Source organism: Pristis pectinata, chromosome 1 (assembly GCF_009764475.1).
Source record: "Pristis pectinata isolate sPriPec2 chromosome 1, sPriPec2.1.pri, whole genome shotgun sequence".
Classification (NCBI taxonomy): Eukaryota; Metazoa; Chordata; class Chondrichthyes; order Rhinopristiformes; family Pristidae; genus Pristis; species Pristis pectinata.
Genome location: NC_067405.1, coordinates 114,203,844 through 114,228,446, shown reverse-complemented (window position 1 = coordinate 114,228,446; position 24,603 = coordinate 114,203,844). Strand labels below are relative to the sequence as shown.

Here is a 24,603-nt window from a genome sequence, read left to right as displayed (position 1 = left end):
ACAAACCAGATTCACAGAACTAAGGGATTTTTTTTTGTTTCAACTTCAAAACAAAAATCAGAAAAAAAAGATACGAGACTCAAATTTATTATGTCCTACTATAGTTCAACTTTGACTACACATATAGCTCAAATCAATGGAGTATTTTGGCACTGACACCGGAGTTAAAACGGCTTAACACCATTTCCAAAAAAAAACTTTACTTAAAATGACACTTTACAGAATTTTCAAATTAAAGTTTTTACATAAATGGATACTTTCCCATGCAAAACATGACTGTCATTGGTTACATCTGTCATCGCTCCGGCGAGTACAATATCAAGCCATTTTAAGATAAATTCTGTCCACAGTGTGAACAACTAAAAGTTAAATTCACTAAAACAAACTGGTATGCTATGAGATTTAACTATTCAAACAGAATATTTGGATATCCAATTTTCCATTATCTGTTTGAACTAGTCACATTTTTCAAACATTTTGGCTTAGTTACATAATTTTGTATTACATAATATACCCAGATTATTTCTAAATTACATCATATAAGAGTGCAGTTTCAATTTTATGTTGAAAACGTAATCTTGCAATAATATATTTTCATACACAAGTTCAAACATAATTCAGACTTCTGGGCCAAGACAAATTAAAGAAATCCTGTGCGGGCAAAAAATTATGAACTCTGGAGGCAAAAAGTTCATGAAACGAGAGGGAAAGCATTTAATCTGCATATATGAAAGCACGTCAGATCTGATGAGTTACAAGTTATGTTGATGAACTCAAGTTCTCGGAAAACCACCATCATCCTTTTGTTTCCTTCGTGGAGTGCACAACTTCATTGGATCTTAGAACTTACTTAAGAACTCACCAGCACATAGATCATTCTGCAAAACAAAATATTAAAAAAAATCTATCAAAATGAAATAAGATTCCATTTAATAACAGTAACCAGATTATTTTTTGTGGACTCCTTACTGATGTATTCATTAAAAAAAAGTTGTGCATATTGCTCTTAATTTAACTCATACAATCTCTCCAGGTATTAATTCCATCCTTCCTAGAAACTTGTCTGTATTCACTGAAATAACACTCATTGTTACATAGTTCTATTATCTTGGTTGACAAAGTATCTAAAATAATGGAAGCCAGTCTTTCATCTTGCAAGTGACAGCCTCTCCTAAACACCTAGTTTTGTTTTATCCATATTACTTACCTCTACAAATCTACTCTAGTGAACTGTCACATTTCTGAAGCCTTTGAATATTAAAGGAATCAACAGATTTGGGGTGAGTGCAGGAAAATGGCATTGAGGTAAATAATTAGCCATGATCTAATTGAATGGTGGAGCAGGGCTTTTGTGTACTCCTTCACAAACAAGCACATGAACTTTCTAAGAGAACCGTTCATTGTTATCCAATGTTTCTCTGTTCTAATTCTGTCAACTCAAGATTACCCCAAGACTCTGTAGGATGAAAGAACTGGGGAAAATGCATTGCATCCTTCATTCACCATCCAGCCAATTCAATTCTATTTATTACAGATGTCTTCATTCCTTTGTGCAATAGCTAGAGTTCTGCAACATTCACAAGGGTTAATAAAGTTTGCTTATTTCATTGTTTCATATACAGCATATGAACATTTACAAATCTTTCCAATATTTAAAACTTTATACAGGAATCTTCAGCCAGGACAGGATGATCTGACAACTTCTTTCACCAATCACTGATTCCAGCCTCAAAGTAATTTAGTAAAATGGATGCAGCCAAGGGTATAGGCACAAAGAGCAACTTTGCTGCAGTATTGAGACTTGAACATCAGATTTAAAAGCTCCACAGCCAAAATGTTCCAGTAAAGTTACAACATTGTCACCTTACCAAATCTTGAAAATTAGCCAGTTACTTTAATTCTCAAAAAGGATTAAGATCCCACTGATTGTGCATCTTATAGACCTATTTCTTTATTAAATGTAGATTTCAAAATATTGGCCTTTAGATTGGAAAAGGTTCTTCCGCAAATTATCTCTGAAGACCAGACAGGATTTATTCAGAATCGTTATCTACATTTTAACATTAGGAGATTAATGAATATTATATATACCCCTTCATCCCAAATTCCAGAATGTGTTGTTTCACTAGATGCTGAAAAGGCGTTTGACAGAGTCGAATGGGAATATCTATTCAGTACACTTCAAAAATTCAATTTTAGTCCTAAATTTATATCTGCGATTAAAATGATTTATTATGCACCTATGGCTTCAATACTTACTAATAATCAAAGATCTCCTTTGTTTAGGCTTTTGAGGTACTAGACAAGGCTGCCCGTTAAGCCCTTTATTATCTGATATTGCCTTAGAACCTTTGGCTATTACATTTCGGGATTCTTCAAATATATGTGGTATTACTCGTGGACAGAAGATTCATAAGATATCTCTTTACGCAGATGACCTGTTACTTTATATTTCTAATCCGGAGGAATCTATCCCCGCAGTACTATCACTATTAGATCAGTTTAGTGTTTTTTCTGGCTATAGATTAAATTTTAATAAGAGTGAACTTTTTCCATTAAATATGCAAATTCCAATTTATAGCCAATTACCTTTTAGATTGGTAACTGACTGTTTTATGTATTTAGGTGTTAAAATTACTAAGAGACATAAGGACTTATTTAAAGCTAACCTACTGCCTTTAATTGACCATGTTAAACAATTATTTACTAAATGGTCCCCACTGTCTCTATCATTGGTAGGCCGAATTAATGCGGTTAAGATGACTATTTTACCAAAATTTTTATATTTATTTCAAGTGATTCCAACTTTTGTTCTGAAATCTTTTTTTTGACACTATTGATTGTAAAATTCTTTCATATATTTGGCAGAATAAAAACCCAAGGCTAAGTAAGAAATATTTACAAAAACTAAAAAAGGATGGTGGTATGGCCTTGCCTAACCTTACTGGGCAATCAATATTAGATATTTAATTTTTTGGACACAAGATTCAGATGTAATTCAATGCCCCAAATGGGTACACCTTGAATCCCAATCAGTACTTGAATTTTCATTAGTTTCTATTTTAGGAGCTCCACTCCCTTTTGCACTTACCAAATTAAGTAAACGTATGATTAACCCAATTGTTAAACATACAATACGAATATGGTTTCAATTTCGTAAATTTTTTGGATTGAATAAATTTAATCTATCAAGTCCCATTCAATCTAATTTTTTCTTTTATCCATCTAGAGCTAACTCAGCTTTTTCCATATGGAAAAGGAAGGGAATAGTATGTTTTCGTGATTTATTCACTGATAACTGTTTTTCATCTTTTGAACAATTGTCTAACAAATACAATTTGCCTTGATCACACTTTTTTCGATATTTGCAAATTAGAAATTTTTTTAAAAGCTACTATACCCTCTTTTCCTACATCTTACAAAACTGAAATTATGGAAAAAATTTTTGGTTTTAATCCTTGTCAGAAGGGCTTGATAGCAATAATTTATGATTTAATTATGAAAATTCATTCAGAACCACTGGACAAAATTAAGAATGAATGGGAAAGTGAACTCCAGACATCTTTACCTACAGAGACTTGAAGAAAATTCTTCATTTAGTTAATACATCTTCAATGTGTGCCAGGCATTCTTTGATACAGTTTAAGGTAGTTCACAGGACCCATATGTCAAAAGATAAGCTAGCTCATTTTTATCAACATATAAATCCTATATGTGACAGATGTAAATCGAATGTGGCTTCTTTGATGCATATGTTTTGGTCCTGTCCTCTTTTGGAAAAATATTGGAAAGATATTTTTAACATTATTTCAAATGTATTGAAGATTGATTTACAAGCTCATCCTATCACTGCAATTTTTGGTTTACCAAGGATAGAATCTGGCCATCCATCTGCCTCCGCTTACCGTATGATTGCCTTTGTTACATTAATGGCCAAACGATCCACTTTGCTTAAATGGAAGGATCCAATACCCCCTACTACTTTTCAATGGTTATCTCAAACTACATCTTGTTTAAACTTGGAAGAAATTAGGAGTGGTACTGTTGATCCTTCGCTTAAATTTGAGGAAGTTTGGAGTCCATTTATTCAATATTTTCACATGATATAGATCCCCTTATAATAACCTTTCAATTTAGAGGAACAGAGTTGATGACATAATATTGCTCTGTTTCTATTGAGAAATTTTAGTCCAGTTTTTTTTGGTTTTTTTTGAATTTTTTTTTTCTTCAGCTTAGTTTGGTTTGATATATTGTTTATAATTTTTCTTATTGTTTTGTTTTTTTTTTCCTTTTTTATATTTTATAATAAATCTTTTTCTTTTATATTATATTCATTCATTAACAGATCATTGGATCTACAGATTTTTTCTTTGTACTCTATTGTTCTTTATGATTATCCATGTCATGATTGTTCTCCTGATCTCTTTGTATTACATGTATAAACATTGATATATTAATCTGTATTAATTTGAAAACTAATAAAAAAATTGAAGAAAGAAAGAAAATTAGCCAGATATATCCCAGCACAAAAACATTCAAATCTTTTACCACTCCATATTCTTCTTCCAAATTATAAACATTGAAATGAATTATCCATAATGTCTACTTACTGGTGTTCATTTTAGATTCACCCAGATTTCAGGTTTGACCCCAAAGATCCAAAAACCGAACGTAAAAGAGAAAAAAAAACTCCCTAATATATTAAAGGACCTTGCAACTGAAGAATTCCATTTTTTTTTGTCTTTTATTAGCTGCAGGGTTTCAAAACCCAAGCTTAATATTAGCAACTCGAGATGTATCATTTTGTCAATTTGCAGTGAAAGTCTTAGTGCTTTGCTGAAGTTTCTTAATGGAAAATTATCTTCCCTGAGAAGATGAAAAACAATGCCTTAAGCTTAACATTTAAAAATCATGCAAATCATTTTGGTGGTGTACAAAGAATAGAAAGTGGGTGAGAAAATACTCAAAAATGTAATTCACCTTTGCACTAACTTACCCATATAGGTAGTAAAAGAAGGACAACAGGTAAAATGCTAGTTTGCACCACCCTTCCTTTTGACAGTATGCTAATATATCAGCATTCATAATAGTGGTTGGATCATAAAGGCCTGGAACGCTCATCACTGGCCTGGTCATGTACCTGCAAAGAGAAATTTCCTGATTAAAAAGGAAGCATTGTCAAGTTACATGAAAATCACATTTTCTAGCACTGAACGTAAAACTGATAAACATACAGATAAAATCATGGAGAACTATTTACTAATCATTTATAAAACACAGGATTTACAGGATATTACCACAACCTGCTTGCATTTATACTCCGAGCTTCCTCCTGGCTTTCCTCAGCCGAAACTTATCAGCATAATTCTCTATTCCCTTCTCCTTTATATGCTTGTCCAGTTCATCCTTAAATTCATCAACACTATTCATTTTAGCAACTGTGTGGGTCGAGTTCCACATTCTCAAAACTTGATGTGAAAAAAGTTACTTCTGAATTTCCTATTGGATTTCCTGGTGACTAAATGACGGTGTCTATGCTCTTCCTCACAATTAGACGAATTCTTCCATTAGATAATTCATCAAAATCTATAATTTTAAAGATCACTATGAGGTCACCCTCAGACTTCCTTTCTCAAGAAAAAGGAGACCTTGTTTGTTCATCCTTTCCTGATATACAAATTCTTGTATTTCGTTTCATTCTCTACACCTTCTCCAGTAACTCCACATTTTTTTCTAACTTTTCGCAACCAAAACAATATGCAGTGCTCCAAAAGTGGCTAACCAAGGTTCAATATAGGTTTAGCATAACTTACTTCTCAAAATGAATTCTTGTGTTCAATTTACATTTAAAAACGAAAGTGGCTTTGCGAATCTGCTGTGTACTTTTAGTGATTTGTACTATGATTCCATTGTTCAAAAAACAAGAAATTATATTTTGTAGAAAATGCATCTGATTACACATTTTCATACTCTTTAGCAGGAATGAGAACATTTTCACTAAATGGAAATAGATTTACCACACATTCACAAAACTACCCATTCACGGTATCAATAAATATATACTGGGAGGTTTGGTGCAATCAAAGATTCTACTTCCATGAATTTAGACAGTTGAGGGGTTCTCCAACTAAAGTGTTTAAAATAATGAAAAGACCCAGTAGAATCTGTCACCTGGTTTAAATTGTAGGCTCAGGAGGAATGTGATAAAATTAGAGCTAGATCATTTAGATCTAGGATTCTGGAAGAAGCATTCTTTTTCAACCAGACATTATGTCTGGTGGAAATGTGGAGATTTTTTCCCCCTTCCAAAGGGCTGTAGATGGTAAGTAAATAAAATCTATGAAAACAAAATTGAGAAAAGATTTTCATTTGGTTAAAAAAAATCAAGGGATATGGATAAAAGCACTTAAAATGATACTGACAAATAATATTTGGTCTAACAATGATAGAATAGACTCAACTATTCACACAAATAAGTAGTTCATAAAATCAAGCTCATTTGCTTTGAGATCTTTCTTGAAAGCTGGCTTCACTTTGATATCCAAGGTATTGAGAAGCATACTCAAAGAAACAAAGAACAGGTTATTAACTCACAATAAGCTCAGAATTTCACATTATTAATCATCAATAATCTGTTATCCCTTCCACCATGCTATATAGCATCATGGGCAGAGAATGATTTAGAGACAAGTAGAAAATAGAATGAAAATAATGTATCACTGCAGTTCAAATCCTCCAAATCTCCATTTTTACAGCAGTAAGTTCCGACTTATTTGCTTTCCTTTGTTCCACTTACTGGGCAATTCTAAAATATTAGCAGCAAACAAAGCAATCATCGTGGCTTTGCTCAGAGTATGACAGCTCCTGCACTACAAGGGCTAAAAACAATTTAGATAAGATCATTAATTGTCATATTTCCAATTCTAGGATCTGCTTGATCTTTTGGGGGAAATTTATGAAGGTTTTCTTCCATGGGGAAGGAAACAGAAGAGGTAGATATCAGTATAAAGTATTGGCCTGTGGTTTGTGAAAGAATCAGTCAAGATGGCCTATTCCTTTTCTGGATATTATGCGTCAGTCACACTGATGTGCAGCTCTCTGGAAACTGTCTCTACTAAAAAATTTCACTGCTCACTGATCGTATACCTCACGCCTGCAACTGTAGAGCAACCTGGATGTCAGTTCAGTGTATTGAATAATGGAGTTAGTGCTCCTTCCACTGAAAGGAAAAATTAATTTTAAAAAAGCAGACTTCCATGAGATCTTGTGATAATCCTCCACCACAGATTAACAGAGAATCTTGTAAACTTCACTGAATTCCAAAATGTCATACTTAAGCAATATTCTTGTAACACAGATTCATAAGTAGTAGTAGTCGTAGTAGTAGGCTAATCAGCCCCTTGAGTGATTCTACCATTCAGTAAGATCTTGACTGATCCAATCTTGGCTTAAACACAACTTTCCCATGCTGTCCTCATACCCTCCAACTCCTTTGTTCAAATATTGTTAATAATATTTGAATGTTCAATGTATCCACCTCCACAGCTCCCTACAATAGAGAATTCCTGAGTCACAAAGAAATTTCTCCACCTCCATCTGAAATGGGTGACCCCTTATTCTGAAACTATGCTTTGCTGTTCTAGATACGCCTATTAAGGAAACAATTTTCTGAACATCTACCTTATCAATCCCTGAGGATCTTGTGTTTCAATATGATCACCTCCCATTTTTCTTTGCTCGAATGAGCATTGTCCCAATCTGCTCAATCTTTCTTTATTTCAATCCAGTCATCCCAGGAATCCCCCAGTGAACCTTCTTTACATCGCCTCCAAAGAAAGCACAAACATTGCTTAAACTTGCAGAACAAAGCTGCACGTAGTACTCCAAATGTAGTTTCACCAGCACCCTGAAAAGCTGCATCAAACTTACCAACATTTATGCTCCATGTTCTTTGCAATAAAGGCCAACATTCAATTAGCCTTCCTAATTATTTGCTGAAACTGCACGCTGACATTTACGTTTCATGTACAGTAAAATTCGGATAATCCTCTCGTCTGACTCTTTGGGAATCCCAATGGTTCAGCATCTGACTCATCAGCTGATGCTTCCTGCGCTGCCTGGCACTTACTGGGGCCTAGAACTCCCAAGTTCCCTATAAACTTACCAGATTCACTGGAAAATTTATTATAATACTGCATAACATCTAAAAAATGTGAATTAGAAGTGTGTGGGGTAACATCCAATAGTTTAGAAAATGTGACGGTCTGGCATCACTAAAGTCCCAAGCATGCCAGATAATTGGAGTTTTACTGTACCAGGACCCCCAGATCCTTATGCATTGCAACTTTTTGTAGCTTCATTCTATTCAAGTAATGATTCACATTTTCATTAACTTTTTCATAACTTCACATTATCCAACACTCCATCTGCCAACTTCTTGCCTACTCACTTAACCCTTCTGGGTTTTTGTTCTCTTTAACTTGCTGTTTATCTGTCTTTGTATCATCAGTAAGTTTGGTTACAGTGCACAGTACTCTCGACCCATTCATCCGACCCATTAGTATGGATTGTAAATAGTTGAAGTTCTAGCATTAATTTCAGTGGCACTCTTAGTTTTAGACTGCCAATCCAAAAATGCCCCATTTATCCCAACTGTGTTTTCAATCAGTTAGCCAATCGTCTACTCATGCATTCTTCATTAAGTCATATAGCCTGGGGAAAGGCCTTTCAGGCCAGAGTCCACACTATCAAACAGCCATTTACACTAATCCTAATTTATTCTCCCCACATTTCTAACCAGCCCCCACTTCAGATTCTACCACTCACCTATACACTAGGGCAATTCATAGTAGCCAATTCACCCTACCCACTCGCACATCTTTGGGCCGAGAGGAAACCCGCAAAGTCACAGAAAGATGATGAAAACTCCACACAGACGGCACCATTAGGCAGGATTGAACCCTGGTCGATGGCCATCCATATATCTAATGAGTTACCTTATAAGCAGACAATATCAAATGCCCTCTGGAAATCCAAATACACAACATCCACTGATTCCCTTTAATCTATTTTCTTTATTACAGCCTGAATTAATCTAACCAATTTGTAAAACATGATTGTCCTTCCATAAAAGGATGTTGCCTCTTCTTGATTGTATTATGATTTGCCAAATGTCATACAATTGCCTCCTTAAAAATGGATTCCAGCACTTTCCCAATGACATATTAGTTCAACTGGCCTACATTCCTGCTTTTAATCTCAGTCCTTTCCTGAACAGTGGCGTTACATTTGCTGATGTGGTGTATTTGGATTTTCAGAAGGTCTTCAATAAAGGTGCCATACTTATAGATTAGGTTGGCCAGATAGTTTCCTGAATGGCAGACAGATTAAGCAGACTGCAAGACTTTATGTATACTTCAGCCCTCATACTTCAAAACTTGTACTTAAGTTTGAGAAGTGAAGTATACAAAACTCGTACAGGGCTTGACAAGAGTAGATGCGGGAATATTGTTCCATTGGATGGAATGTCAAAAATCATGGGTCACCATCTTCAGCCACCAAGGACTGAAATGAGAAAAGTCATCTTTACCCATAAAGGTACAGAAACCCAGTTAGCAAAGGGCTCTGGATGCTCATTTACTTCAGACACATGGAATTGAGATCCTCATCACCATCCTGAATGCTCCTTCTCATACTGGAGGAGTTAAGGTGCCAGGAATTCCACACAACTTGGTGGGGAGGTTGCATTTTTTGATAGAGACTGAGAACTGAAAAGTTTCCTCTGTCCAAGTGGTTATATATTGCTAATGACAGAACTCAAACTCGAATATCAGGACTCTGATGTCAGGCACACAAATGATGTGACCCACCCATCCAAGCTGACAGAGTGTAAATGAGACACCAATGCTGGGAGAGGACCTAGTATTGGTATGTTGTCATATGTACAAGATACAGTGAAAACCTTTGTTTGCATGCCATCCAGACAGGTCAATGCATACATACATAGTAAAAATGAACACAGAATGCAGAACACTTGTTACAAAGAAAGCCCAGTGCCGGTAGACAAATAAAGTGCAAGGGCCACAATGAGGTAGATCGGGAGATCAAGAGTTCATCTTTATGATATAAGAGGTCCATTCAAGCGTCTGATAACAGTGGGATAGAAGCTGTCCTTGAGCCTAGTGGTATGTGCTCTCAAACTTTTGCATCTTCCGCCTGACAGGAAAGGGAAGAAAAGAGAATGACCATGTTGTGAGGGGTCCTTGATAATGTTGGCAGCTTTCCCATAGCAGTGAGAAGTGCAGACAGAAGAGCCTACAGATGCTGGAATTTGGAGAAAAGTGGGAAGTGTAGACAGAATCAATGGAGGGGAGGCTGGTTTGTGTGATGGACTGGGCTGCTTTCACAACTCTGTAATTTCTTGTGGTCTTGGGCAGAGCAGCTGCCATACCAAGCTGTGATACCTCTGGATAGGATGTTTCCTATGGTACATCTGTAAAAATTTGGTTAAGAGTCACTGGGGACATGCTGGATTTCCTTGGCCTTCTGAGGCATTAGTGTGCTTTCTTCGCTGCAGCGTCCTCATGGCTGGATTAATGCTTGGGTTAGGAACTCCAGGATTCAGTACACCTAGAAACTTGAAGCTCTCAACCATCTCCACCTCAGCACCATTGATACAGACAGGGGCGTGTACTTCACCCTGCTTCCTGAAGCTGACATAAGTGCACTGACACCAGAGGAGTTGAAGGATTTCGTGGAAACATTGACAAACTCTCTGCAGTATTTTGAGAAGCATGCTCAAGGTATCACAGAACCATACACCACTGCTGTCGGGCAGGCCATAAGCTTTGAGCCAGGTTTAATTGAAAATCAAGATCTTACTCTCTTACGAGGACTGCCAAAAGCTGTATTAGTGTACTGAAGACTAGGGTGGATTTCAACACTGACATCTGCCTTCGTTGAGAGGAAGCTCCTATGCTAGGGAAAGTGGTCTATGTTTCTCATGGTTTCATTGTAGATTTTCATTGTTGGTGAGAAGGGGGAATGGTGTCATATAGTCAGGCAGAGTTTTTGTTTTATAGCTGATCAGTGCAAAGCACTCTCTCTCATATGCTTCAATGAACAAGTCAATGGTGACTGGGTATTGGATCAAACATGTGCATACACAAGCAGCTCCATGACCTTGGTTCTGGAGTGGAGGCAGTGTATGTTGAACAGTTTCCCCATTTGTCCTGAAGATTTGCTCCACTCCAGCAGGAAGGTGAAGGAGAGGTGCAGCATTGTGGCAAGAAAGATCAAGAAGAATGTTTGGGATAACGATGCAGTTTGCTCAAAATCAGTTTGCTCAAAATCAGTTTGCATTCGAGGTTGGGTCAGTGGATGCACTGGTTAAGATCACAGCTTGCATGCAATCATGTAACAGATGCAAGATAGAGACATTTCTATGTTAAGCATGGTTTGAGAAGGATGCTCCATGGTCTCCTTCAATCGAAGTTGAAGGTTTATGCAATTGCAAAAAAAATAAGCCGAGGTACAGTGTGTGATGCTACTCTTTATATTTCATGTAGTGTTGACGCACAATGAAGATCACTTCCACGTGTCCAGATGGATGGAATCAACAGTAATTCACAAAGCAGCAAATTCATTGAAGGAACTTGGGCCATAAAGCACTCAACAGAGCTGATGGCCATTAGGAGCTCGCGAGAGTCAGAAGGGGTATCTAGTTTCTACTAGATTTTTTAATATATAGACAAGTAACAACAGAACCTGGATCTGCTGCACCAATGCAAGGAAGTGTACTCACCAGTTGTGGAATCACTTATCTTCATTATTATGTTTAATACATTATCTCATTGTTTTCAAATACAAAGAAGGTCGGTTGACTTCAAGGTGTCCCATTTATCAAGATAATTTAGTATTATTTCTCTTCTATCATTAAAACCTGTTTTTACTTTGCAAATTAAATGAATGTTTGGCAGGAACACTAATATATCCCTATTACATAGGAGGCCACCATTTGGTCCATCAAATCTATGTTGATTCTCAAAGCAATCCCATTGCCCCACTAAATTATCCCTGTAACCTATTCTCTCCACATTACCATAAGTGTTCAATATATGATTTTAACTACTGAAATTTATCATTTAAGTTTGCATAATCAGAGCAATATTAATGCTGGATGAAAATTCCAAGAATAAATGCAAGATTGGATTCAAATCTAAATAATTTGATATTAACAGCTCAATTAATGCACCTTCATGAATTAAACTTCTTATTCTGATGTCTACTGCACTTTTAATTTATCCAAATTTTGGTCTTTAAACGTGCCTATAAATTGATGAGATCATCTGCTGGGTTAGAGAAAAAAATACATGGAACAAAGATGCAGAACAAACTTTAAAAAAAGCTGCAAATAAACTAACAAATGACATGTAACTAGCATGGTAAATTTAATTATTGATACAATACAAAAACAAAAAAAAAATCAGATTAGATGTAAAATACCAGACAATAGTAACTTACCTCCAAATATGATAGCCCAGCAATGGCATATTGAGACCAAGTGTAAGCCATTCAGATGCACAGAGAAACATGACACAGAAGAAGGCATGGATGAGGTACTCGGGAAGTACCAGCTGAAAAGAAAACCTTAAAATGAGTATGTTTTATTATATTTGTTTTCAGCTTTAAAAGCAGGGCAAAAGAAAAAATCCTAATGATCTTTTGTTTTACCTAGCTATCCTATAGCATGAAAGTTTCAAAGTAATGAAAGCAATAGACTTTTCCAACAGGGTCATTTTGAATATAAAGGATTAATTACCAAAAGTACTATATCTGGTACTCAGTAATACAGCAGATTAAGATACTGCTATTTTGTTTATGGGCACCAGAGTTCATTCAGCCAGTGCAAGGGAATTAAAAGAATATTTTCTTTGCTGGCTCTAAAGAGTTCCAGAAGTCTCAATTCCATTCCTAATAAATGCAAATCCATAATACTAACCATAATCCAGCACTAATCATTGTCCAATTGGCAGTTTCAAAAACTAGAGGGAAGTAGAAAGACTTTATCAAGGACCTATCCATCCCATGCTAAAAGTCCCATGTAAAATGTGTCATTTCCCAGCACTGTTTAAAATACGGGAAAACAGGTTAGATTATACCCAATACAGACAAAAATAAACTGCATGGAATTAAAGGGAAATAAAAACATGCCTTTCAACTGAAAATGAGAATAACAATTCAAATTTTCTAGAGAACCATTTACATGCCCTGTCAAGGTTGTAGATCTGATGAAAGGCAAGCATGGCAGAGCAACAGAAGCAGCACATGGAACAGAATGATTCTATCATATCTCATTCAAATTACATGTTTGCTACATAGCATACACAGGTACAGCAGTTTGGAGTAAAACAACACATGGGACATTTGTACAACATGCAAGGCTATGGTAACTGTTAATTCTTTCAGTATTTTAGAAAACTTGTTCCTAAAGAACTTTAATTCCCGAAGTACGACCGAGGTCCATGATGCAAACCAAACCCCATTTTAAATTTAACACCAGAATATGCCATTTCAAGGGCTGACTGCCCTGCAATCATGTCAATCTTCAAACTTCTGAACTTCAATTGGGAGGATTTGAGAGCGGAACAAATAGTCAAGCATTTCAAGATTTGTTTTAGAACAGTACAAAGTGTATATAAAAGGCAATACAAATATAAAGGATATAAAAGAGAAAACAAAGTGAAGAACTGATTGGAATTCCAGTTATGGTTGTAATTTTTTTCCTGCCTCAAATATTGCAAATGAGTTTTGTATTCATTAAATCAGGAGACAAGAGGAGGCAGGCACAAGCAAAAGGCAGGGATGGACAGTAAGTAGAATGCAGGGCAAAGTATGAAGGGGCAGAAACCAAGGGAGAGCATTCTTCCCCACCCCCCCCCCCCCCAAACAGCACATGATAAAACAAAAACAGTCATGCCATATATTCAGACTCCATAGTGCTGAAAGCCTGCAGTACTAATGGTGTAGAGATGAAATTTTAAGAGTACGTGCAAAAGTAATGGCAGGTAAAATCATGGAACTTTCCTAAACTGATTAAGAGAAAGAGAATAATCAAGGAAAGGGCAGGGTAGGCATATTTGAGATGGAAAAGAAATCTTATGTGCAGAGGAAATAGGTTCTTAATTAATACTCTGCTTTTGTCTTCACAAGAGGGGAGTGATAAAAATACTAATCATTAAGGAGAATACAGTGTGCAATATTGGCTTTCATAAATATAGCAAGAGGAAATATTGAGGGAGTTAGCATTTGTGTAAGTAGAAAAATTGCAAGGCCTGGGTGAAGTGGAGTAAAAAAATGACTGTGGCAGCCTGGAAAATAAAGTGACAAAGTAACAGCAGACAGAATAATAACAGCATGTTTTTCTGACTTGAATAAAGAGCACAGTGAAGTACCCCAGAGACATCAGTACTCTAGGACCACTTTTTTTTCCTAAATGCAAACAGTTATTTAGGCTTGGATATACAGACACCATTCCCAAATCTGCAGATGACACAAGACTTGGAGGCATAGTAAACTACAAATGTAAGACTTCCAGGAACTATAGAGAAGCTGGTGGAATGGGCTGATAGGTGCTCAATGCAATTTTCAGGTTTTTCATTTTGGTAGGACACAATTGTAAATGGGGCATAACAGCATAGATAATCGGGGGTGGGGGTGGGGAAAGAGACAAGAAATGTGAACAGTTCATTGAACGAGAACAGGTTGAGAAAGTAGGTTTATAAAAAAATTAACAGAGGTACTGAGTGCAAAAGCAAAAAAAAATCATTATCAAGCACCCCTTCTGCCACAAAGGAGTATTGTGTTCAGTTCTGGGCACCACAATTTAGGAAAGATACAAAAGCTCTGGACCGACTGCAGAGGAGATTCACTAAAATAATTTTGGGATTAGGTACTTAACTAAAGTGGATAGAGTGGAGCAGAGTTAATTCTTCTCAGAACAGAAGGGATTGTGATTTATCTGATAGACATATTTGAAGCCCCAAAGGGTATAGACAGACAGAAACTATTTCATTGGTGGAGGGGTCAAGAACTGGGAGTTATACAAGAATGTAAAAATCAGAAGTTGGTCAGTTGTTCCCCAAGTCTTCTTCACCATTCAATAAGATCAAGGCTGATCCAGTCTTGGCCTCAATACCACTTTCTCCTCATCCCTTCATTCCATCATAGCTACAATGTCTGTCAATTGCCTCTTAGGATAGACTTGATGACTCTACCTCCACAGCTCTCTGGGGTAGATATCCTCTCTAAAGGAAACATCCTATCAGCACCCACCCTGTCAATCCCACGTCAAAATCTTAAAGGTTTCAAGGAGATCAATCTTCATACTTCAACGAGTATAGGCCCAACCTTTCTTCATACAGCAACACTTTCACTCCGGGAATCAATTTGGTCAATATTCTCTGCATTGCCTCCAATGTAAGTATATTCTTCCTTAAATATGGAGAACAAAACTGTATACAGTACTCCAGATGCTGTCTTACTAGTACTTTGTAAAGTTGCATCAAATCTTCCCTACTTTTATACCCCACAACCTTTTCAATACAGCCAGCATTCCATTAGCCAAGCTAATTACTTGCTGTACCTGTGAACTGACTTTTTTTGTGTTTCATGTACTGTGATCCTCAGATTCACTTGTACTGCAACATTATGTAGCCTCACTACTTAAATAATTTGTTTTTCATTCTTTCTTCCAAAGTGGATAACCTTGCATTTTCCAACATCTGCCAATTTCTTACCCAATCAAATTATCTATATTCCTTCGCCAGCTCTTTTGTCCTCACAACTTGCTAAACTCCCCATTTTTGTATCTTCAGTAAATTTGGCTACAGTACACTTGGTCCTTTCATCAGTCTTCAATATAGGTTATCGTCTAGGCCTCAATGACTGAGTTACCCCGCTAGTTATTGATTGCCAATTCAAAAATAACCCATTTATCCCAAATTAATTTTCTGTTAGTTTATCTATCCATGCTAATACATTACCCCAACCCTGTGCATTTGTATCTTCTGCAGCAACCTATTGAACCCCTGGAAAATCAAATAATTATTGAGTGGTGATTAGCAAAATAATCTATTTTTAAAAAATATTTAGGAGAAATAACTAAAATAAAACTACATGAAAACCTAAATAATGAAAAAAGATTCCTGCAACCAAAACTCCCCTTCAAAGCTGTAAAATATCCATTGAAATGAATATGTTTACAGATCCTGCACCAGGTCTAACCTGCACAACCTAGTATAAAGATATGGATGCAAAAAGCATGTTTAAATGTTTGTAAATGAAAGAGAATTAAGGAAAATATTTCTTGCCAAAATGATGATGGAATGTGGAATTCACTAGCAAAAAGGATGGTAGTAGAAACCCATAACATTTTAAAGAGAACTTGGACATGAAATTGAAATGGCATAATCTACAAGGCATGGATCAAGAGCTAGAAAGTCAACACCAATATAATGGACCAAGCATCGTCCTCCTGTTCCAGAAATTTCGATGATTTTTCTCCATTAGAATGTTCTCTCAATGTTTCTCAGTATTCCTCGTAATTGTTCAGATTGTTGAGATCTCATTGGCACGATAAAAAATATTCTGTTCCATTTTAATCTCACTTTCTTATCAGTAGCTACATTAACAAGGACTTAAATGAGAACCCTCAAACAAATATGACCTTACACCATCCTGAGTTCTTGCCAAGGATGTCAAGCAAGATGTTCACAGCATGTGCAAGCTTTGCCAAAAAACAAAATGCAAATGGACAAAATTATAACAATGAATACAAATCTCAATCACTGACATTATCAGTTGTGTATCTCTGAACTGCATCAATTACCTAGCCACCATTTATTATCAGAAAATTAAATACTTCTGCAATACCATATCAACAGTCCTATTGGTTGGCATGTTTCTTTTAAAATAGTGCATCAAGATCAGGGCTCTTCCACCCATCTTCCAACCAGTATGAATGCCAGTCTGGCTGCAATTAGGCAGATGATGATTCAATTTCCTAAGCACTGAAAAATTCATTACTACTCTTCAGTGAACATTACATAAAATTTGAAACTGCACCGAGGAACTTCTATTCTATCCAAACCAAAAAGGTAGAAAGGTACAACTAGCAATTCAGTGAGTAAATACACTGCATGAAAAGACACAGTAAGCACCCAGAACAACCCCTGGTCTGTGTTAGTCTATTATTCTTATTTGAGATAACAGTTAGAAAACAACAGCTCACTTCAAAGAGAAAAACAAAAACTGAATAGAAATAACTCAGGAGTTCAGGGGAAGAATAACAATATAGGATTGCTGCTCAGTTTCAGCTTGAAAAAAATTGACTACACAGATTGCAATTTTTGTGCAAAATATTATGAACATTAAAACGATTTTTAAAAAGATTTTTTAGATGTTTTCTTGAAATTTCCACTTCTAACAAATGGATAACAAATATCCATTTGTTATTCAGCAATTCATATAAAATGTTTAAAAGGTTTATCTTCTCCTGGAATTTGGAATTGGAATATTATCATCACTTGTACTGAGGTACAGTGAAAAACCCGTCTTGCATACCATTCATTCAGATCAATTCATTACACAGTACATTGAGATTGTACAAGGTAAAACAATACAGAATGCAGAATAAAATGTCACAGCTACAGAGAAAGTGCAGTGTAGGTAGACAATAAGGTGCAAGGTCATAACGAGGTAGATTGTGAGGTCAAGAGCCCATCTTGTCAGACCAGGGAACCATTCAATAGTCTCAATAACAGTGGTATAGAAGCTGTCCTTGAGTCTGATGGTACGTGCTTTCAGGCTTTTATAACTTCTGCCCAATGGGAGAGGGGAGAAGAAAGAATGCCCAGGGTGGGTGGGGTCTTGGATTAGGCTGGTTGCTTTACCGAGGCAGCAAGAAGCATAGAGAGTCTATAGAGGGGAGGCTGGTTTCCGTGATGTGCTGCACTGTCTCCACAACTCTCTGCAGTCCCAAGCACAGCAGTTGCCACACCAAGCAGTGATGCATCCAGATAGAAAATTGGTCATTGTCAAAGGGGACATGCCAAATTTATTTAGCCTGAGGAAGTAGAGGCACTGGAAAGCTTTCTTGGCCGTGGCATCTACGTGGTTGGACCAGGACAGGCTACTCACTCCAAGGAACTTGAAGCTCTCAACCTCAGCACCATTGATGTAGACAGGAGCACATGCACCTTCCCCCTTCCTGAAGTCAATGACCAGCTCTTTTGTTATGCTGACATTGAGGGAAAGGTTGTTGTCATGACACCATGTCACTAAGCTCTCTATCTCCTTCCAGTACACTGACTCATCGTTATTTGAGATATGGCCCACTACGGTGGTATATCTGCGAACTTGTAGATGGAGTTGGAGCAGAATCCGGCCACACTGTCACGAGCATAGAGGGAGTAGAGTGGGCCGCTGAGGACACAGCCTTGTGGGGCACCAGTGTTGAGAATAATCCTGCCGGAGGTGTTGCTGCCTATCTTGACCGACTGGGGTCTGTTGATCAGGAAGTCAAGGATCCAGTTGCAAAGGGAGGTGTTGGAGTTTGGTGATGAGTTTGCTTGGAGTTATAGTATTGAAGGTGGATCTGTAGTCAATAAACAATAGTCTAACATAGATGTCTTGGTTTGCAATACAAGAATTCCTCAACATGATTGGCTCCTCAGCCAGCTTGATGACATCACAACTTTTGGATGCCAGAGACCATCCTTGAACTTACAAATGTAGTAACCAATAGCAGAAGTTCGTGCCACAGGCACAAACAAATTTTTGTGGGCAACTTTCTTCCCGTTCAGTGGCAAGTACTATTGACTCGCGGTCAGTGACAAAAGCCACTTAAGAGGAAGAGGAAAGAAGTAAAACAAGGGGAAAAAAAGACAACTATCTAGAAAAGAAACCAGCAGCATACGTTTAACACTATGCAATGTTATTTTTCTATGAAATTAACAGCAACTTTGGGATTTATACACAAATGATTTTATGCAGTGACCCTAGAGATTCAGTACTCTTTTACAGGCTGCATTGTTCACAGCCTTACCCCACTGATATTGAAGGGAATATAAAAAAATCTCTTAAATCATTGATGAATTGAAGCCACTTGCGAACTAGGCCCTCTCTAAAATATGGTTTTATTGCACAAGGACTATGCTTGTAAACTGTTTCCTAAGCCACGATTACTCCTTAATAATCAATTTGGCCCTAAAAAAAGATCTTATATCGGTTATACCCACATATGAACATTTTAGTCAGGGGATTTTGAAGTAATTCTAAATAATGTTTGTCATATTTCTGCTTCTACGATTAACTGAATATTCTAATCTTCATTTAACACAATATTTGAAAAGTTGATGAAAACTTTCTTCCTTAACATAAATGGCTGTTCAGAGGAATCAATAATCAATGGACTTCAATAACCTTTTTGAAGTCACACCAACAACTCAAAAGGGCAAGATCTCACCAAGAACATCAGGAAAAACTTGAAGGAAAGCTTTTTTTAGAGGTCACCAGCACACATTGATGACCAGCATTTCTGGGGAGAATTTGCATAAAGTCAGATTTTTGGAAGTAAAGTCATTTGCAACCCAAGGAGCACCTGTACATCAGAAATCAAAGCACAATTCTGTAGGTATTAAAAGTGTGCTGGAAATATATCTCAATTCTGCTCAAAGTTATGTTGCAGTTTGCAACAATCCAGCCATTTGTTCAATTAGCAAATGACATGAAATAAAAGTTGTGTGTTCACCATTAAATGAAGCACCACTAAGTGACCAGAGTGTGGGGACCAGACTCCCCACTACTTACAAATTAATACAAGTACCATTAAAATCCTACGATAGGTTCTTATATTGCGACCAATTTAGAAATAATTTCAAATCTACATCAATGAGTTGATTCAGAAACAATATAATCTGGTCAAATTTACATATGTTATCAGCTATTTTGGATGAGAGAATGGAGAACTTCAATTAAACAGAATTACAGAAGGAAACAAGACTATTGTATCTTATAAGTAAGTCCTATGTTCCAATATAAAGAAAACATGGTCACATACATATCCAATGATGACTAAATAAGATCCAAACAACAGCTCCACCAATGCAGGATAGTAATCAAGCGATAGAATGCCAAATTATTATGCCAAAGCTATAGAATGCCCCCCCCCCCCCAATTCATACAGTTTCCAACTCTGGCTATGGAGACGTAATAAGTGCAGTCTTGCTCAATACAAGACTCAGCGTGCATTCACTTCCTGCATGGATCCACTTATCTTTCATAGACCTATGGGATCCACTTTACTGGAGACCACTACTGTAGGCTTTCTGCGGAATGCACTAGCAACGAAGCCTCATGTAATGGAAGCTGAGGCCAGTCCCAACAGCTGTGACAGCTAATTGCTATCAAAAGCAACTTTAGCTATTTTTAATTATGATATTCAGAGACATTTAAAAATAGCTTAAACACATTTAAGTATTTGGGCTATAAAATAAACTTAAAGTACATTAAATTATGATAAATTAATTAAAAATATAACATGAAGTAAAATGCAAAATACCGTAACAACTCTATTCGAATGCTGCTTGAACACCAGCTACAGCTAGCATAAAGCTAGAAGTCAGATGCAAATGCTTCTGGCTCCTTAGCTCATAAACTCTGGAATGCAAAATGGATTTTACGATGAGTATAGCAATGCAGCAGGAGGTCAGATGCACTGGTATCTGACCATGAAAGCACCTCCAATTTCCATGTTGCAATACTCAGATGTGAAAATCTAAGATATACTTAACAAGAGGGGGGGGGGAATGGCGATTATTCCCAGTGCAACTGAGAATCCAAATCATTGTGTAGCGAGTGTGATAAAGAGCCACAAAGTTAATCTTCTACAGTCAAAAACTTGAGAAATGCACACTTTTCCCACACTGAAGGTGGTACAGAGTAATTTTCCTGCAAGGTATTAAACACTGTAGAGGAAGTGTGTCTGAAAAAAAATCTCTAATTCTAAACTACAAGAGCAGCACAAGGAAATACTGGCTCAAACTGAGAGAGAAGTATTGGACATGGAAGGAACCTCCAGATAAATTAGGATATATGCAACATCCACAAATCATTTAAGGAACAATGCTATAAATGGAGAACAGGGAAACTTGATTATCTCTCTGAATAGAGAAAAGTATGCCAAATAGTGTCCATCATCCATAATTAGTTAATGGTCATGTAAATGTTTCAGCCAATAACAAAATTAAAAGATTGACATTTTGCTAGACCACTGATTAAAAAAAGTATACATTTGGCAGTTCTAGAAGCAACTCATGTCTTCTGCAAGTATCTTCTCATTCCTTGAAAGGCAGCCCACCAGAATAGTAACATCAAGATGAGTATTTATTAGCAACAATTAAATGCTTCACCATATGCACAATAATGAGTTATGTTTGATGATGCTGGGCCATTTACAATAGTCTTTCAGTTAAATGGCCTTCACAATATTTTAATTTGCTCATCTTTAATACCTCTTGATTTTTTAAAAACTATTAGGTATCATACTTCAAGATGTATTCAGGTTCCAACTGTTCCACTCATCTATGTACATTTGGCCAAGGTGGATAAGGCACAAATTTTAATTTTAATAATGACATACTATTTAATTTATTTCCTGTAAATTGTCAATTACAACCTGAAAGACATTCACATATGACCCCACGATTTTTTTAAAATGAAAGGCATTTAACTAGAAATTAGTACAAACCTTTAATGCCATTTTGACTCTTTTAATCTTTTTGACCTTTACAACTGTCTTTGTGCCGAAAAAAATGACAAAAGCAGATTGAAAGAATGTTAGTACGACAGCTGACAAGATCACTGTAGATTAGCAACAGTCAGAATACAAAGGTTAAGCCAGCATGAATAAATAGACTCAAATGAAAAATCGTTCAGCAGGAAGAGAAATCGAATATTTATAAATATTCAAAAATCATTCCATATTAACTTACAGGATTGAGTGTATTACATTGGTCTATAGGATTCTTGTAGTCAGTCTTCAATTCGTCAAATGCTATAATCTGGAAAAGAGTATCAACGGTATAATTTACCGCCATTTACAGCTACATTTTCCCAGACCGTCGATAAATCTAATTTACATGGCGAAATGAAGGCAAATCCGACCTAAATATGCTCTGCATACAGCTGCTCTTGTCAGGGCTTTTAAATGAAAATATTGACTGTATCATCCTGGATCCACTAAATAAGCTACAACAATTGATAGCAACACACTGATTGATTCCACTGTGCACCTGTACTAAGCTATACCGTTCAAGGAATGGCCAGGCCATAAACGAGGATTCTTTAAACACACGGCGCGGATGATAACATTTTTCACAGTAATTTACTGAGAAAGTGAAGAATCATTACCTCAGTTTGATATCATCCCCTCAGGCCTGACGATAGGCGTAAACCATGGAGGCCAAGCTGAACCCAATACAACCACCCCACCATGAAAAAACACGCTTGCAAACCATCCCCTGCCATAAAAAGCACACGGAGCAAGATCAACATAATCTGATACTCACATGCCAAATGGCAAAGAATATGAGAGCGGCGGTGAGGAGCAGCGCCAACATGTAACAAAAGGCCGCAAATGTAAACGCCATCTTGGATGAGGGCAGGCGGCGCCACTAGCCGGGTGGGCGCGGAGACTGAGCCGGCAACGTCAACGCCGCCTGGTCACATGAGGCGCGGCGCCTCCCTTGGGGCTCCGAGTGCTCGCGGGCTGGACAACCCGCTGAGAGGCTGTTTGAGGTTCAGGCTGTCATCGTGGGCTTTCCCTGACAACGGGACAAGACCGCTAACGGCAAAGAAATACAGTTTTAACCCTTTTATTTTCTGAACGCAGGTAGGTTTAAATTGTTGATAGATTAGAGTTACTGATCTCATCGCATCAGCAGAGCTCCCCTCCGCGGTGCCCCAACGCCACACTTCCCGCTTCTATCTCTTACCTAAGATCCACAGACAGGACTGTCCTGGTAGACCCATTGTTTCTGCTTGCTCTTGCCCCATCAAACTTATCTCTTCATACCTCGACTATCCTGTCTCCCCTTGTCCAGTCCTTCCTCACCTCCATCCGCCACACCTCTCATGCCCTCCACCATTGTGACCACTTCATCTCTATCTTGGATGGCCAACCAGTTATTTTGAGAATTTGAGCCATGGTTCCTGTCCATCCCAGCCAAGAGAAACATCATCCCTGCAGCTATCCTGTGAAGGTCCATTATTTCCAACTCTCTGCTTTCTGTCCATTAACCAATCCTCAATCCATACCAGTATATTATCCACAACACCATGTGCTCTAATTTTGTGTAACAACCTCTTGTGTGATACTTTATTGAAACCCTTTTGAAAGTTCAAATACACCACATCAATTCTTTAGCCCTTATCCTGCTAGTTACAACAATAGAAACAGATCTATGGGCACCTGAAGGCTGACATCCAGCAGAAAACTCCTGACCTAAAGAACACATAGTGAATGGATATAGAGCAGGAAGTTCAGCAATTCGCTGACAGCCAAAACATGTGGAATCTTCAGTGCTTTCATGGCCATCTGTGGCCTGAACACCCCACTGACTGCCAAGAATGTAGGTGAACTTAATAATGACAGAGAGGTAGCCAATGTCCACTGGAAGTGAACTGCAACTCCATCCTTGATTTTAGCCCACACCAAGCTAGTCAACCCAGCGCTGCTGCTGGTCCTGACTGATAAGAAGTCAGATAGTTCATATCCCTACTAAAAAGCAACAAGGCCTCATGAATAGATGGTTGAGGTTTTAAAACTTGACTGTGAAGAGCTTCAATCAAAAATCCACAATCTCATATCCACATTTGGAAAGAGGAGGATATACCAGGGAACCTCATAGATGCCGTAATCATGACTATCTTCAAGAAATGAAACAAGTCTAACTGTAGTAAGTACAGAGGGATCTCACTGCTGTCTGCCACAGGAAAAATCATTGCCTCCTCCCTGTGACCGAAAAGCTGCTCCCCATATCTTATTGTGGATTCCGCCCATCTAGAGGCATCTTGAACATGATCTTAACAGGGTCACAACTCATAGAGAAATGTTGGAAGCAGTACCTACCACTTTACATGGTTTTCTTAAACTTCACTCAAACCTTAGACACTGTTCATCGGGAGGGACTCTGCAGCACTCTCCAATTTAGCTGCCCTCAGAAACTTGTCTCTTACATTTGTTTCATGTTGGCAAGTGAACCACTGGGTCCAAAACGGGACCAATCTTAGTGAAGGCTGGTGTCAAACAAGGTGGCATCATTAACCCTAAATTGTTGTTAATCTTTTTTGCCTCATTGCAGAACATTGCCTCCAACAAATGTCCTACAGGAATGAAGTTAGTCTTCGGAACTAAATAGAAAAGATTCAACCAATGTCACCTACACTTCAAAACCAAGGTCACTCCTAGCTTAGTAGTATGTAGACTGTGGTTACTTATGCGCAAATTGGGAAACTGAGCTCCGAGTCATTGTCAGCTTGTTC

At 37.4% G+C, this 24,603-nt stretch overlaps 1 protein-coding gene across 1 annotated transcript; it reads right to left on the bottom strand.

The window, feature by feature from the left end:
* Window positions 1–71: 71 nt before the first annotated feature.
* On the bottom strand, window positions 72–22,792 carry cnih1 (cornichon family AMPA receptor auxiliary protein 1). The gene is made up of 5 exons (XM_052021705.1): window positions 22,629–22,792; window positions 22,053–22,121; window positions 12,523–12,635; window positions 4,997–5,140; window positions 72–878 (listed from the first exon to the last, which is right to left on the bottom strand). Exons 1-5 carry the CDS (start codon window positions 22,707–22,709, stop codon window positions 851–853), a joined length of 435 nt encoding a protein of 144 aa, XP_051877665.1. The 5' UTR covers window positions 22,710–22,792; the 3' UTR covers window positions 72–850.
* Window positions 22,793–24,603: the final 1,811 nt, after the last annotated feature.